This window comes from Synchiropus splendidus, chromosome 18, assembly GCF_027744825.2.
Source record: "Synchiropus splendidus isolate RoL2022-P1 chromosome 18, RoL_Sspl_1.0, whole genome shotgun sequence".
NCBI classification, from domain to species: Eukaryota; Metazoa; Chordata; class Actinopteri; order Syngnathiformes; family Callionymidae; genus Synchiropus; species Synchiropus splendidus.
Window position 1 is genome coordinate 7245246 of NC_071351.1, and position 15962 is coordinate 7261207.

At 51.9% G+C, this 15962-nt stretch overlaps 1 protein-coding gene across 2 annotated transcripts in view; it reads left to right on the forward strand.

The window, feature by feature from the left end:
• Nucleotides 1–15962, forward strand: part of LOC128750102 (neuron navigator 1-like) — a 41454-nt gene that overhangs the window by 5210 nt on the left and 20282 nt on the right. For both annotated transcript variants that reach the window (XM_053850305.1, XM_053850306.1), the window contains exons 5-7: nt 3466–4209; nt 12136–12238; nt 12595–12909. In XM_053850305.1, the coding sequence (XP_053706280.1) occupies nt 3466–4209; nt 12136–12238; nt 12595–12909 (1162 nt within the window). The remainder of the gene's footprint in view (nt 1–3465; nt 4210–12135; nt 12239–12594; nt 12910–15962) is intronic.

Genomic DNA, 15962 nt, shown 5'->3' on the forward strand with positions numbered 1-15962 from the left:
GACTCATCGGCTGGTTCCTGCTCGTCCTTATGATTCAAAACTAAAAACTAGTTTTCATGTTGAAGTGCAACATACACAACGTGGTTTGGAGCCGGTCAGGACTGTAGAAGCGGGAGCCAGTCAGACTATGGAGCACGTTGGAGCCTTGGTTTTATACCCGCCGTCTTCCGCCGCCGCTCCATCGATCTTTATTGGCTTTTCCTCCGACACGATCGCTAACACAAACAGCTTCCTGTCTTAACAACGTGCGCAGCGCTACCGTCCTGGAACACTCAGCAAGTGTGTGTTTGAACACAGCCGGAACTGACCAAGCCTTGTCGCTGCGAGGGCAAGGAAGTGATACTGTTCAGCATTTGTTTCCCTCAGGTTTATTCAGTCACTGCAGGTGGACGCCGGCTCCTTTAAAAACAACATAAAAAAGTTACATTTTCATGAACAATTAAACTTCGCCAACAGTCTTCCACGCACATCATTGCAGGAGATCCAGATCTGGACAGATCTGTACTTCCTCCCGGCGATGTGAACTTCCATTGTGCGCAGTAATGGCTGCATCAGAGCGACAGATCAGAGCAGAGAGAACACTGAAACGGGTGAATGAGCACTCGCTCGAGCTTTTTTTTTCCTAACCTGGTGGGAGAATCCCAACCCTGGAAGTGGGAGTCAGTCATGCGTGAAACCTCTCTGCGTCTCAGCGGACCTCACACAGATGATTAACTCAGCACTGCTGAGCTGGAGTGACTCAAATGTTGTCTCCAGACCACAATAAATGCACAGTCACATGCCCTCACTCTGGCCACGCTGTCACCAGGCAACCGGTCCCCTGGTGGCTGTGCTGGGAATGTCAACACAACAGCGCGATGACGTCTCAGCTGCCCGTGACTCAGGACCCTCCAGTCGAGGTCCAGCCGGTGGTTTTGTGCCTCCAGAACACATGGGCAGCGTGACACACTCCATTGTCATCGCTGGTCCTTAAGTGACTTGAATAGTCCAGATTCCTGAGTGTGACTCAAGGCGTGCGTCATCAGCTTCCAAAGAGACTTTTGTCTCAGTGGCCAGAGCCATTCAGAAGTGTGTCCCCTCTGCTATGCATCATCACGTCCTGTGGACCCCGCGTGTGGAGGCTGGAGAGGCAGGATATCCCCTCTCTGTCTTACAAGCTTCCTCTGCTCTTCTGACACACTAGATCCTTCCTCACTCCATCCTCTTCCTCCGCTCATGCGGCGTCTGCATCTCCAGTTAGGACCTCCAGCAGCTCCTCACACTCATTCTGGCGCTTCCAGATCTTCTCCCTTCCATGAACTCAGGATCTCCATCTCTTCAGAGTCTGACTCCTGGCTCTCCGAACAGCCGTCATGGCAGTGACCTATAGAGCTGCTCTCACAGAGCTGCATAAATCTGAGCAGTGAGGCTGGACGCCATCCTGCCTCCCACCAGTTTGTGAATGTTTCATCCTTCAGTGAGAGTGTCTGAGGGTGAGCCATCTGTTTGATGGAACTTTCAGACCATCTCATTGGATCAGTGGTGCTCGACTTTTCCTGTAGAAGATCTGCAGAGCGCTCCGTGGAAATATTGCTCTCCCTCTGGTCGGCTGGAGTTTTGTAAGTGTCCTCGGGGCATTGGTCAAGCAGTGGGTCGGGACCAGCATCTGTGAAACTCTGTCAGCTCTGGCCCCAAAAGCGTCAGGCTCGCTGATGTCAGTCGGTGCACAGGCGGCACACTGTGTGACCGGCGGAGAGGCAAAGCAGCCGGATTATATGTCGAGTCGTATTTTAAGGTGATTAGACCGTGGAGCCAGAAAATGACTGGGACGGGAAGCAAACAAGTGGCTGTGTGTGCAGCTAACAGCAGGAGCAGGAGCCTGTGTAGCAAGGATCTCTGCCCTGGTGTGTCCCGCACAGAGCGGCCTTGTCCTGTGTCGCCCTGCTGGAGTGGCCTGAAGGCCTCATCAGGGAGGGATAAGAGCTGACCAACACCACCTATTAGCCTCAAGTTACGGCCTTGAATCTGCTCCCACAGCGCTGTGGTGCGCCGTGAGCGTGCTAGCATTGGCGCTTTATAGACGCCAACCACTTCTTTTGGCCCTTCTGCTTCACGCACTGCATCATTTTTAGCCGTCAAAGTTTGATGTGTGAAGGTATAACTGTTTCTGTTTGGATCAGGGTGGAGGCGCGGCTCCATGTTGCGGGGTCCAGTGGCAAGGAAAGGCAAGACATGGATCAAGTCCTGAATGAAAACAAAGTGTTCTCTTCCTCAGGCAGTGTTTGTCCACCAACTGTCAGGAGAAAACCGCCGTATGCAAATGCCTGTGGAGAAAGGGCCTGGGCTCCACATCTTGTTTGTCTGTGTGCTCTGATAACATCACAGCTGCAGGCTGCAAGAGTGAACGTTCTTGCTCCGCTGTCTATTTGCATCGATTATTAATGCGTGGTAATGGGCTAAGTTCATCGCATCAGGAGCAAGAGAAGTGGCTCTCCGAGTGGAGATGCATTTGTCAGCGTCCAGTGTTGATGATGACGTCGCTGAGGAGAAGTGGATCCCAGCCCCTCGTCCTCCTGCCTCGTCTCATCAATGTGACACATTGGCAGACCAACACGCTCCAGACAGCTCAGTATCGACTGGCGGACCACTCCTCCTGCCTGTTTAAAGCCTCCCCAGTAGCCTAATGCTTGATGCTGAGCATCTATAGCCTGAAGACTTAATGGCCTGCTCTGGGAGGGCTTTAATGCTGTCTGCAGGAGAAGAGGGACAGGAGGAAGGTGAGGAGGAGGATGGGTAGGTGGCGGCTGTGATGACCTCCAGTGCTCTGCTGGCTTCCAGTTGAGGTTGAATTGGAATGTGAGCTGGTTGTTTTTCACGCCATCAACTTCATCGTGGGAGACCATCGTCTGTTTGTAGGGAAGCTTGTCCTCTGTGTAGGGTCAGTAGTCCCTATAGGTCTGGCTGGACGTTCCATCGAGTCTCTCCTGAAGCTCCCTTCCAAAAAGTTGAGCTATTTAGTGCCACTTTCTCGTGAGTAAAACTAGTGCAGATCCCGAAGCCTGAGCACCGCTGCCTTGCCATGTAGACTCAACACCGGCAAGACGGACGGACGAATCAGCCAGTGGGAGGAGAGAAGCAACCGGCGAGAGGGAAGGACAGAGGAGGAGAGAGGGAGGAGGGTGAAAGAGCCAGTAGGGGTAGAGTGAGGGAGGAGGGAGGGAGAGGAGGGGCTGTTGCTGCTGCAAGCCTTCCTCCTGTCAGTCGGCTAGCAGGAGCGCTCACCAGCAGGCGCTCTCTTGTGCTCCAGCAGCTCCATTGTCACTCCGTGATGCTCCTCTGTGGATGAGCCTGTCAGACTGACTCCACAGTTTTAGCCGGAGTGCGACACCGCGGGGAGCGCGGCTGCTGGGGCTGGGGGAGACTTTGTGGATTTGGAGCTCAACCTTTTGTTCTGTACCACTGATGCTGTGGCTCGGCTCTCTGCAGGAGGGATGCTGGAGGCGAACGTGACGGCGAAGCCCAGAGAGCTGGATGTCTCCAGCCAGGATCCTTCAGTCCAGATCATGTCCGGCAGGAAGACCTCTGCCCTGCCACAGGCGCCGCCACGCTCTTCAGGGTCAGAGCTGAAGGTCTACAAACCCACCTCCGGATCTATTCCGCTCGCAAACCCATCCAAGCTGCGAAAGCAACGTTCCCTCACTAACTTGTGCGTCCTGACTGACGCTGAAAAGAAGCTGCACCTGTACCAGACTCCCAAGTGGGCAGACGACGCTGGACGACCTGCCGCTGCCTCCAGCCAGGCGGCCCCAGCCAAGACGGCTCAGGCTGGAGGTGGGAAAGCCCAGCTGTCCCGGACGCTCTCCAAATCTGAACAGTCGCTCTTCCAGGGAAAACCCAAACCGCTGGCCTCTACAGCTCCCAACATCAGCAGGCCCAGTCGAATCCCAGCACCCGGCAAACCCAGAGGACTGTGCGCTGAGGTGAAGCCCATCAGCAAGGGCGCTGAGGAGGGCGAGGACCTCAGCGATCACCCCAAAAAAGCCGGCGCTGCCGGGGCAGCCAATCTTGGAACTAACGTGAAGAAAGCATCAGAGCAAGCTGCTGCTCCGACACCTGACGAGAAGAAAGGTGTCGAGGGAGAGCAGGACAAGAGCTTCCTCAAAGTGGACCCGGAGCTGGTGGTGACCGTTTTGGGCGACTTGGAGCAGCTTCTCTTCAGTCAGATGCTTGGTGAGTCTCAACCTTGGCTTCTCTCCACTTCTTCATGTGATCGCATGTATTCAGAGCCTCTGTTTGTCCTCGGTGATACATGTCTGGAAGAGAACCAGGCGAGGGACATCCCTGGTTGTTGAGCCTCACTACGGCAGCTTGATCGCAAGAAGCTGCAGAATTTAAAGCAACTGTCACCACAATGAAGTCACACAGCCGGCGTGTGAAGGAAACTGTTGCAGTGAAGGACTTTGGACTGAAGTCGTTGGCAGTAAAGTAGGCGTCAAACAATGGTGGAACTATTTTAGCCCACAGAGATGATCGACTGAACAAGCGATGCTCTCAGTGGAGCGACATTCATTCCTTCATTCGAAGTCAGCTGATGCCACTGCACTTCCTGGTGAAGTCAGTCAGCACCGTCCTAAAAAAGCAAAACAGTGATCGGCCACTCATTTGTTTTCGCTGCCGTGAAAGACATTTGTTGAAGAGTGATACTGTCTGCTGGCTCAGAGGAAGGCTGCGACTCACCAGCCAGGAGTCTTGGGAGTCGGGATGCTGGCAGTGCCGCTGCACATCACTGTTTACACAGCCCCCTCCTGGTGTTTGGCTCTGCACCCGTATACTTTGTGCCACACTGGTGGAAGTGTCAAACGTTTTCATGCATTTCAGAGCCAGTATTGGCTCAATGTAGAGCTGCCCCACCAGACTCGCGCTCTGCTTCACGCCCGAACCTCTGGCTGGAGCAGCAGTGAATTTTAAATCCGCCTCCATTGCCGTGGAGCGGAATAATGTTTGCTCTGATGATACCGTGGGCGGCACCACGTTACAACACTGCCACCTTTTCATGAGTGAAAAAGATTTGTGCTGTTGAGATTGTTTCTCTGTGGATGGGCTTGTGTGAAGTCAGCGTTTCCTCTGGGGTGTTTTGTTCGTGTGCTGCCACCAGAGTGTGGAGCTGCACGGGCGTCTGCCCCACTGCCACACTGAGCTAAGTGAAGAGTGCTGACTCAGCGTGCTGTGCCTCACATTGAGTCAAGTTCTGGTCACATATTCATCCTGCCCTCCCTCTGCCCTCCTCCACCTCACCACTTCCATTGATCTGGGGGCCACAGACAGATGGTGACCATCCTCCCCTCACGCTCCCACACCCACTCTCAGTGTCACCGGGGGCAACGTATCGTAGGAGAGCAGAATCATTGAGCTTCGGACGGGCAGGTCGAGTCCAGTGTTTGTGGAGCTTGTATCAGTTTCAGTCAGAAGGAGGGCGACTCACGTCTCGTCCATACATTTCTAGTCTGGAGGTCTGGTCGTCATGATGGCTGCTGTTTCCGCTGTGACACACATCTGATTCCCCTTACTCACTTGAAGGCATGAGCAACTCTTTTACTCAGCAGCGCATCACCTGAGTGGCTCAGGAGGAATTCTCTGATCTTGTTTCATTCACTTCTTCACAGTAGCAAGTTGTTCTCCAAATCTCAGATCGCATTTCAGAGGCGTGTTGTGTCTACCAGTTGGTGTTGTGTTTCGGGAATCAATATTGTTTTTTTTTATAGAGGAATCAAGAAGAAATGTGTTCATTTGTTTGACTTCTCAACTAGGAGATCAAACCCTCTGTTTCGATTTCAGTCACGGTCTTGAATCATGTTCGATTCCAAGTTTCAAATGGGAAGCATAAGCTTGAACAAAGTGACATGGAAGATGTTTTTGTTGAAGCGCTCTTCACTCAAACCTGCGCAGGACATGAGGAAACATTTGATGTGTTCAGTCCGAGCTCTCATGAATGAAACCAGTTCGAGCTATTTCATTCAGCTTGTTTGTGGTGAATATAATGCTGAACTGTGGCCCAGCATTTTTCTGTTGGGATTTTAGACAGCCCTTGTTTATGAAACGTACCATTCATGTTCATTGTGTTTGTTTTCCCACTGAAATTGCCAACATTGTGAGGACTGTGTCATCAACTCAGCACTGTATCCAAACAACTCTGCCCTCCTCTGATGGGAAGTACATTACACTCCTCTCTAGCTCTGCACTGCAGCTAATGGAGGGATAATATGAGAATAGCGGCAGATTTCCAGACTGTCAGGTCAGACCAAGATCACTATCTCCATTATTCATACTCTTTCTTCCTGTTGCTCTCTTTGGTTCGAGCCCTCCCTCCGGCACAAGTGCAGGAGCATCAGTGGTCACGCTCCCTCTCCCTGCTTCTGTAGTGTGCGTGCCTCTGTGCGTGACCTTGCTCCAGTGTCCTGCTTGTCATGTGCCTGGTTGCACCTTCACCATTCAGCCAGGTGCGCTGCTGGAGTGATAAAAATAGAGGGAGGGCAGTGCTTCCAAATGCCTGAGCTCATTCAGGTAGCTGACGTCCTTCTTGCTTTCACTGTTGCCACCTGCTTCTGCTGCCAATGAGCCACAGTGGAATTTCAACAGTAGATTGGTTTGGATATTTGCATCTGGATGGCAGGAGGTCGGCCCTGGTAGCTGCTCCAGACAGCTGCGTGTGCGTGTGTGCGTCTGGTGTGTGGGTTAATTGTGACTTGCCCTGCAGCTTGCAGCTCTGGGCTCATCTTTTATCATACGGCCGGCTCCATTTCCAGTGGGACGTGCAGCTAATTGGTTTCTGCTGCAGGTGCGTTGCCATAGGAAGATAGATGATGGATGTCAACGAATCCGGTCGCCTCGCCGCTCCTTTTCTTCCTGCCGTCGTGTTTGTCGCTGTTGAGGAAGTAAACTCTGTCCTCGTTCTTTTGAATCAAGTGGGGCTTTTAAAGTTTCCCCTGAATAATGAGGAAATAAAAGAGTAGGAGAACAATACGATCAAGCATGTATCATTGAGAAAAACCATCTGTCTGCCTCACCAGAGTAGTCCCAGCGCACACCTTCACATCTAGATGCAGTTCCATCCTCTGTATACTTGAGCGTTCCAAGTCATCGTCATCCACTACAGACCACGAGAGACTTTACCTTCAGAAAGACAGGTTCTTCAGAGAAGTGTGGCTCGCTGGGCCTCACATGTCCTGCTCCACCTACTGAGGCGAGTGTGTGTGAGGATGAGCTCCCTGATGGGGCAACATGGGTGAGATGGGATCCAGGCTAAGACAGCAGTTAGCTTCGGGATAATTCCCTGCATCAAGTTAATGAGAAGATTGGGCTCACTAATCACAGACCCTGTGAAGGAACATCCAGTCTCTTCTCAATGACAGATTAAAGTCCTCATGACATCTGTTGGGGTCTTTGGGGAGCAGAAGTTGGACTGGCGTGAAGAGGGGATTTGGGTTTGTGGCAAAGAGTGACTTCACACTTTCTGCCAGAGTCACGTTGAAACTAACTTCGATTCAAGTCGACTGTTGCCTTTCAATCCCTCGGGCTCTTCTCCTCTACGGCGTTGCTGCAGTCGATTGTGTCGCCTTCAGAAGCCATAAGCTGATTTCAGAATCCAGTGTCACTTTGATGTGATTGTTAGCACACGCAGGTCACGACCCCCGAGGCTCAGCAGCCCCGAACACAACACGGCGGCTGATGAGTTTCCCGTAAACACTGCCTTGGCTTTTGGGGATTTTTTTTTTTTGTCTGACTGCGAGTGTGTTTTGTGTGACAGTGCTCCGCGTCAGCTGTCTGCGGAACAAAGAGCGTTCAGAGTGATTGATCAAGAAGCAGCGCACACACAAACACACACCTTGTGAAGAGAAGCTGACAGCGCTGCAGCTGCGATGACAAAGAGACGCGGCTTTAATCCACAAACTGTTCCACTTTCAGTCCAGTGATAGCGCTGCTTCACTTGAGCGGTTTTAATACCCGCTTTTGTCATCGGAGCGCTGATCCAGGGTGTGGTCGCGGCGGCCGGTTCCCCCACGTGTTCTGCTGGGTTCCTCACGAAATAAACACAGGCAAAAGGAGAACCGAATCTGTGAGGCTTTCACTTCCTCTCTCTGATGCCAGCTGTCCTCAGACAGCAGTGCTGTGTCACCAGAAGTGAAAGCAGAATAAACATGGCTGTGAGTGTCGTCGAAGCTGCTCAGCGACTCTCAGGACTGAAGGCAGCAGCATCAGTCTCATCTTCCTCCCAAATGATATTGGACTGTCTCATCTGCACTTGCAGGCATTTTTGAAAAGAGTGAGTCTCTCGCTGATAAATCAATTGCTGTGACATCGATAGTCTTCATCTGGGGCCCAAAAATAACCACAGTGACGTGATGTTGACACATGGATGTAGCGCAGAAACGTTTGTGGAGAGAACGCCGACTGTCTTGTGACCAGTGTGTTGGTTCTATTTCTGTTTCCCTTTTTAAAGCCGACAAGAGTCTTCTTTGTTAGCTGCTGCAGGGGGACGGTATGCTTGCTGAGTCCCATGACCAGCCTTGTTTGCTGTGTGAACATCGCTGTGGTGTCAGCCGTGCACCAGCAACGTCGGGTCACAACACAGTGAGTGGAACTCCAGTGCACAATTATTGTTATTACACTATCCTGATTTCCACACTCCATCCAGGAGGGGGAGCTGTGGCAGGGGAGTCAGACTCCAGCTGAATCTCCTTGACTTCAAACATTTTTAAGACTCAGTGTTGTGTGATATTGTTTGGTTGTCAGAATCCCTGCTGCGTCCTGAACCCTGTGATCGATCATGTGATCTTGCCTGGGGCCAAAATATCACTGTCAGTCTCAGGGGTTTGTAGCTCAATGTATCGTCTCAGGATTGTTCACTTCACGTTGAGCCGAGCACCTGAATGCATCACGACTGAAGTTTTCTCACACACAGTGCCAGTTGTTTCCATGTGATCACTGATCACAAATCACTGAAGCGTCCCAACACGTTTAAGCTACAAGTCAGTGCATCAGGTCAGCAGGGGCCTCCTCAGTGGGGCCCTTCTCCAGACATCTGTTCCGTCTCTCTCACAGTCACTCTGTGGTCTCGGGTGCTGCAGCTGGATTTAAGCTGCTCGTAAAAACTACGCTTCCACAGGAAACAACTGTGCTGGATGAAAACACTTCCAAACATTGCGACACACTCTTCACTCTGCCACGACCGGAATGTGTCTTGTGTGTGTGTGTGTGTGTGTGTGTGTGAGCGCTGAGAACACAGATTCTTCTGGCCTGCACTGGAGTCTGGAGTCTTCAAGACCTTCTCACACCGTGAACTGGACTTCTTCTACCACTTGGGCGCTGGTGTGTGGAGCCCCTCTGTTGTGGCTCACCTAGCGAGAGCTAACCAACAGTTAGAGCTGGCGTCCACTCAGCCCAGATGTCTGGAATGACCGTGTGCTGTCATGCTTCCTGTTTTCCAAAGTGTCTGGGGTCAGCTGAGGACCATGACTTTAGCTTGAGGGTGGCTGAAAGAGTCCAGAGGGAGAAGCGTTCTGCCCGACCACAGACAACTCTTCAGGCTGATCTTCCTCGTGTGGAGCAGCATTATGTCCCTCTCCAGATTTTATTCCCACAATTGAACATGTGGACTCTTGTTTGCTGGGCTGGACGCCCCTGTCTTCTACGTTTATGTCTTACTGCTGTGTAGGTGTCTGAAGGAATAAGGGGATTTTCCCACTGTGTCACCGGACCAAGGGTCTAATTTAACAACAAGCTGGGCTGAAGGCCAGTTTGAGACTTCTGCTCATCTGCATGCAGATCACAGCAGGTTGCTGCAGAGCACCGGAGTTTGTTTGTGACCCGCCTGTTTCTGTCGCCGGAGGGCTTTGGCGGGTCGTCCGGGTCTGTCCAATAACCCAAGAGGAAGCTATAGATGACCAAAACAATAATAACAATATCCGCGTCCTGTTTTCCTGACTGTCGCATGACAGGAATGTCCGGGCACACACTTGCAGGAGGACACACGCGAGTGAAGCGGGTTGTGTTGAGGCCTTTATTTTCCTGATAAAGACTGATATTTGTGCATGAGCTGCACATTTATGGAGCAGACATCCATCATGTGCTGTGACGGTCCACTGTAGCGCCGACACTGACGAATGGGTCGCTCCACCGAGCAGCCATTACTCAGTCCTCCATTCATATTCAGCGAGGAGCGGAGCCTCCCTGTTGTCACGTGATGGCATATTGTCAAAACAACAGCAGTGCAAGTCCATCCAGAGTCTCGTGGCAGGGTGGAACCATTAGGGTCATCTTCAGGGAGTTGCTCTCTTCCTAATGGAGAGGAGCGAGGAGTGGCCCTGGGGAGCGGGGCCAGTGCACAGCGCTGTTTCCTCTCTATATTCTCACTCCCGCCCTCCTCTGTAATCCCACCACTTCCTCTGAGTTTTGAATTTGCAAGGCCAGCGATGTTTCTCTGAGAGCTGGTTAACCCTCCGACGTATGATGGATGTGGAGCTGGACAGGCTTTCGGTGGATTATTGGGGCGAGAAGAAGCCTCAGCCATGTGTGCTGTCAGTCTGTTGGGCTCAACAGTGAGTGTGTGTGGCGGGCGGATCACCGCTCCTGAACTGAAGTCCCCTCTCAGTTTGTTTTGTCTGAGCCATTGGGATGCAGAGGCTGTGCTGCGCGCTCCCAGTAACACGGCAACTGGCTGACCTCCACCATTAGAGGAGCGCTGAGAGGCCTCGCTCGCTTCAACAGCAGCCGCCCTCGAGAGAGGAGCCGCAGCTGACGGCACATTTGCATCCTTGGGTCCCTCCTCAACAACATGGGGCCAGCTGGGAGAAGGCGGGACAGGAAGTCTCCCGCAGACCGGAGCTCATCAATTCAACACGATGGTTCAGCAAAGCGGCCATTAAAGCCTCCATGCCGTGCTTCGTGGAGAAGTGTCTCTCTGAAGCTCCGGCGAGGGAAGATCTCTGATTCAGTGTGTGGATGGTCAACCACGCTGACCCCAGAGGCGTCTAATCAATTGCCCGCGCGACCGTGGACCTTCGCTGAAATCCATCCAGTTCCACAAATGGCTTTTGGTGAAACCTCAGTGAGGGTTTGAGCTGGTGCATGTGCTGCCTGCAGCTGTTGACCAGACCGACAGTGGCTTCCCTTTCACCTCCTGACTGGCCAGATGGAGCGACAGACGGGAGGCCCTTGAGAGGGACGTGGAGCAGCGTGTCCCCTGGCCTTCAATAGTTGTCACACAAACAGAAGTGATCAAACTCTGCCTGCAGCGGCTGCTGTGGCTTGTGTGCAGTCGGAGCGTATCTCCTTATGAAATATTACGGCGCGATATGATGCAGAGTTTCGAATGAAGCGCTTTTAGAGTGTGCACTTGTGAGTCGGCTTGGTCAGAATCATCCAACCAGGAAGAAACGTGGTCCACAAGTCTAGACACTTTGACATGCAATAAGGGAAGAAGAAGAAAACAGGAAGAGAGAAAATGGCATTTGAGAAACGACTCTTTCAGTGGGAGGAGTGTGTGACAAATGCAGCTGTGATCAACACTGTCCTGAGCACAGCTGCTCATCTCCGCCGCGCGGCCGCGTGTGTGTATGTGTGTGTGTGTCACACGCAGCGCTCGTGATGTCGCGGGAGTCAGCTGGTGCCACTAATAGTCTATCGACTATTATAGCCCTTTTATCATCCTCGTCCCACCCCTCACAGAGGTCAGAGGTCGAGCTGTGGATGAGTCAACATTTTTAAACATGTTTTAAGTTCCTGTCTCGTGGTGGCTCAAGTGTTCGGAGAAGATTTATGCAATCTCATTGTCTTCATTGAATGTAATCTGCGGCGCCCCGGGGGAGTCAACACACACACACACACACACACACGCGCGAGTCAGCAGGCTGTCAGGATCGCCCAGCACGGGTCTGTGCCGCCCCATCTGAGCAGATTACAGCTTATTAGGGGTGAAACAAATGCCAATGGGCTCCCTGAAGAGTTTGAAGTGAGAAGGACTTCTGCTTCATTCAGTGGCAGGGGGTTTGGGGGCAGAGGGGTGAGGAGCCAGCCCAGCCAGAGAGAGTCTGTCACTCTTTCCTGCCAAGGACGAGTCATGCATGTTAGCGACCCACACCTTTTCCTGTGCCCCCGCAGACCCGGAGTCCCAGCGGAAGAGGACGGTGCAGAATGTCCTGGACCTCCGTCAGAACCTGGAGGAGACCATGAGCAGCCTGAGAGGAGTGCAGCTGAGCCACAGGTGAGTCACGTCTCCTCTCCCTCCCAGAACCACCGCGATGAAGTCAGTCAGGTGACCTGAGTAGCCGGTCATGTGACCGCGGCAGATGCTCGCCCAATCCTTTCCTCCGTCCAGCAGCATGTGCACTGAAGCGCTTCCTGCGTTTCACTGAATATTTTCTCCCACCCGGAACAATGGTCGCGGCACATCCTTCCTTTCCTCCTCTCCCTGGACTCGAGTCCTCAGCACACGCCTGGTGTGGTGTTGACCAGTAGTACACACACGTGGCATTGATCACGGGAGGGGAAGTGGGAGAAGGAAAGTGAAAGTCATTTTCATTTTGGGATGACGGTTTGCTCCTCTCCCTCCTCCCACAGCGCCGTGGAGGGTCCCGTGTGTTACGACAGCGACGAAGCTGCCGCCTTTTCCATGTCCAGCTTCTCCAGTCGCTCCTCGCCGCTGTCATGGCGACACGGTCAGGCCAGTCCTCGCCTGCAGGCGGGAGACGCTCCGTCCACAGGCAGCACCCACACAGACCTTCCGCTCCGCATCAGCCACACCGCCAGGATCCACCTGATCGAGGCTCTGGAGGACTCGGACCCGGCCCTGCTGAAGGGGAACTACCTCAGCGACCGGAGCCCCGTCGAGGAAGACGACGATGACGATGTTGATATCGACGATCTGGAGAACGGGTGAGTGATGCGCTGGGTGTGCTTCTGTAAAGCACTGAAGCGACGCTGCTTCAGGACCAGTGTGATGAGAGTTCAGTTCACCTCTCCTGGTTCTGCTCTTTGGCACGCTGAAAGAATGAAAATGAAAAAGTTGTGATGGTACTGAGTCAGTCTTGGGCTTGTTTTTGGTTTGGTCCAGAATGAGTCTGTTCCTCCTGTGACCACAGAAATGCTCCTCCACCAGTCACCAGGAAGTGCTCACGTGCTGGCAGCGAGGAGCTGGAAACACACCGGGACAAATCCACTTTTCTGGGATTTTCTTGTGACTTCAGACTGAAGAGATAAAGAGTTCAACCACAGACTCTGAGAATATTCCTCTGCGACTGAATGGATTTGTTGTCCGTCGATCACATCGGAAGAAGGCCGTGAGAAAAACAATCCTTGATTCCCGGTTGCAGTGTAAAAATCTAGCTGCTGTTTTTAGGTTGCATCAGTGTCATCACCAAAGCAACCTCCAACATCAAAACTACATTTAAATATCAATAATGTGCTGAACAAATTTTATTAAACTAAATCTATTGACTGAATTGAATGATTCTAAAGAATAAAAAGCTCATAAAAAAAGTAATACATAATTACTGTATTATGTATGGAATATACAGATCACGTCCACCTTGTATGGAATGTTAACACTTCTTGTTTATTCATTTTTCTTTTTAAATCAACGTTTATGGAATGACGTATGAAAAATAACTATAAAGCCAGAAAAAGAGATAAGTCTGTGCTTCATAAATGAAATCCAAAAGTGAAGGTCAAGCACATCCGCAAACCAGTTAGGCCATGTGCATTATTCAAAAATGTAACACAAATACAGCAATACAATTAAATATATTTTTTTCCCCTTAGGATTAACGTGCACCAAGTTTTCTCCGGACCTCCGAATATTTATCTCCTGACGTGCGAGTGGCGCCGCTCGTAGTTATCTAAAGTGCCACTAGATGGCAGTGCTGTATTCCCTTCCCCTCCCAGCAAGACGGCTCACTCTCTTGTAATTTATGATTCATCCTCATCCATTATACATAAAGCATGCGCTCAGGTCAGAAGAGGGTCACTCCACTCTCTAGTATATAACAACACGCCACACACACACATCCTCGTGGAGTTGTGACGTCACCAACATGCGCGGTCTTTGTTCTCCGGAGGAGCAGCAGTGGACTGTTGACATTCATTTTCAGGGAAATGACTGACTCACTGTGACTAAACCCCGACCTGTCTGACTCACTTGACCCGCCGAGTCTGGACCCCGGTGAGGGGCCTCTCTCTGTCTGACTCGTGTGTCTCAAAGATGGGACGCTCCCACGTGTCTGGCCGGGGTGTGGTCACATGATCCTGGAGCGATTCCCGGATCGGCTCTCTGGCAGCGCTGTGTCTGCACGGGAGACCAAATCAGAGTGCTCATCATGGCGCACACGTGTCGGCTATCGTCTTGTTTTCCGCCCTGCTGAGCGCAGACGTTTGCGTTCACGCATGGACGAGCCTCGTCCTCTGCAGCCTCCCAGGGGTAAAGTCAAGGTTACCGTGGTAACGGCTGTCTTCGCAGCCTCGTTGCACTCGTGTACGTGAACCGTGTTTGGAGTCTGGCTCTCGTCTCTGTGACCATCAACACGGCGCTGATCGGGTGGAATGGACCAGGTTAAACACCTGAGCGCCACGGTTGTACTCTGGCGCCACCTACTGGACACGAGCCTGAACAACTGAAATGAGGTTGTGGCTGAATCTGTTCCGAGTTGGGTTTTATGCATTTGCAGGTGCTTGTCTGATGCAAACACACAGCGTTTTAATCCCAGGATTTTGCTTTACGTCGTCCGTCAGTTGCTATATCGATGGGTGATGCACTGTTCTCCTTCTGTGGATGAATCGGCACTTTGCCGGCCTGGCTTCCCTCCAGGTCTGTGCCATCCAGTAATCTCCACATCTGGAATGAGGTGGAACTGGGTCGCCGGAGGTTTGACCGGGCAGACATCACAAGCTGAGTCGAATCTCAGCGGCGTGAAGCCGCGCTAAACTGCATCCTATTTAGTGGTCTGAAGAGAAGACCCTGACCTTTGGCCTTGAGACTTGACCCCGATGAGTGACATCTGTTTGGCATTAGGTGCTGATGCGGCGGTAGACAGTCGATCAGCCTGGTGAGCGGTGGGTCTGCAGTTGTTTCTGAACTTGCACTTACTTGGACCCTGAGCTGTTGCGCTTGAAAACCAGCCATGTCATGATTGTGAAACCCGGATGTTGAGCAACAAACACATGTTCTGGACGAGAGCTTGGGAACCCTCTCCTCAATCCTTGGACGGATTGTCTGCTGAAGCTTTTGGCCGCGTGAGAGTGAAATCATATGGTGGATCTGTTTCTCAGTGGACGTCCTCTCTTCCACCGCGGAAACACTAATGTGCTCCGTGGATGGCCACCCCCTGCCAAGCGCTCCTCAATCTCCATGGAGACACTGTGGAATAATCCACTCTAATCCCTGGCTTCCGATGATGGCAGAGTTTGGGGAGAATAAGGGAAGACTTGGTCAGCAGTCTGCAAGGACGAGAGGGAGAGAGGGGATATGTCCTTCAGTGTGTGTGTGTGTGTGTGTGAGGGAGGGACCCCCACGTAGTTCAGAGGGATGTGTTACCATGTCAACATTACGAGGCCGTGGTGGAAATAAACTGGGTCTGCGTGAGGCGACTCAGCCTCTTCACTTACAAGGGTCAAAATGTCACCACTCGTGCCCGATGACCAATTTCGCTCCATTTCCTCTGAGGAAAAAGTGGGATCCGGCTCTTCCTGGAGATTATTTGGAGTCTCTTGGTTTTGTTTTCTCAAGGCTCAGCCACAGACGAACCAACAGACAAGATGAAACGGGCTCAACGACCTGGAACCAGTAAAAGGAGTCAAACTAAAACAACAATCCTGTTGAGAGAGTCTGGCAGTGAAACCTGGTTTAGCTTCAGGACTTCTTCCATGACTTGTTTTCCGTGTGACGGCCACTTTGTTGTTGGACATGAGAGGTTTTTTTTTTCATCGACTACAGC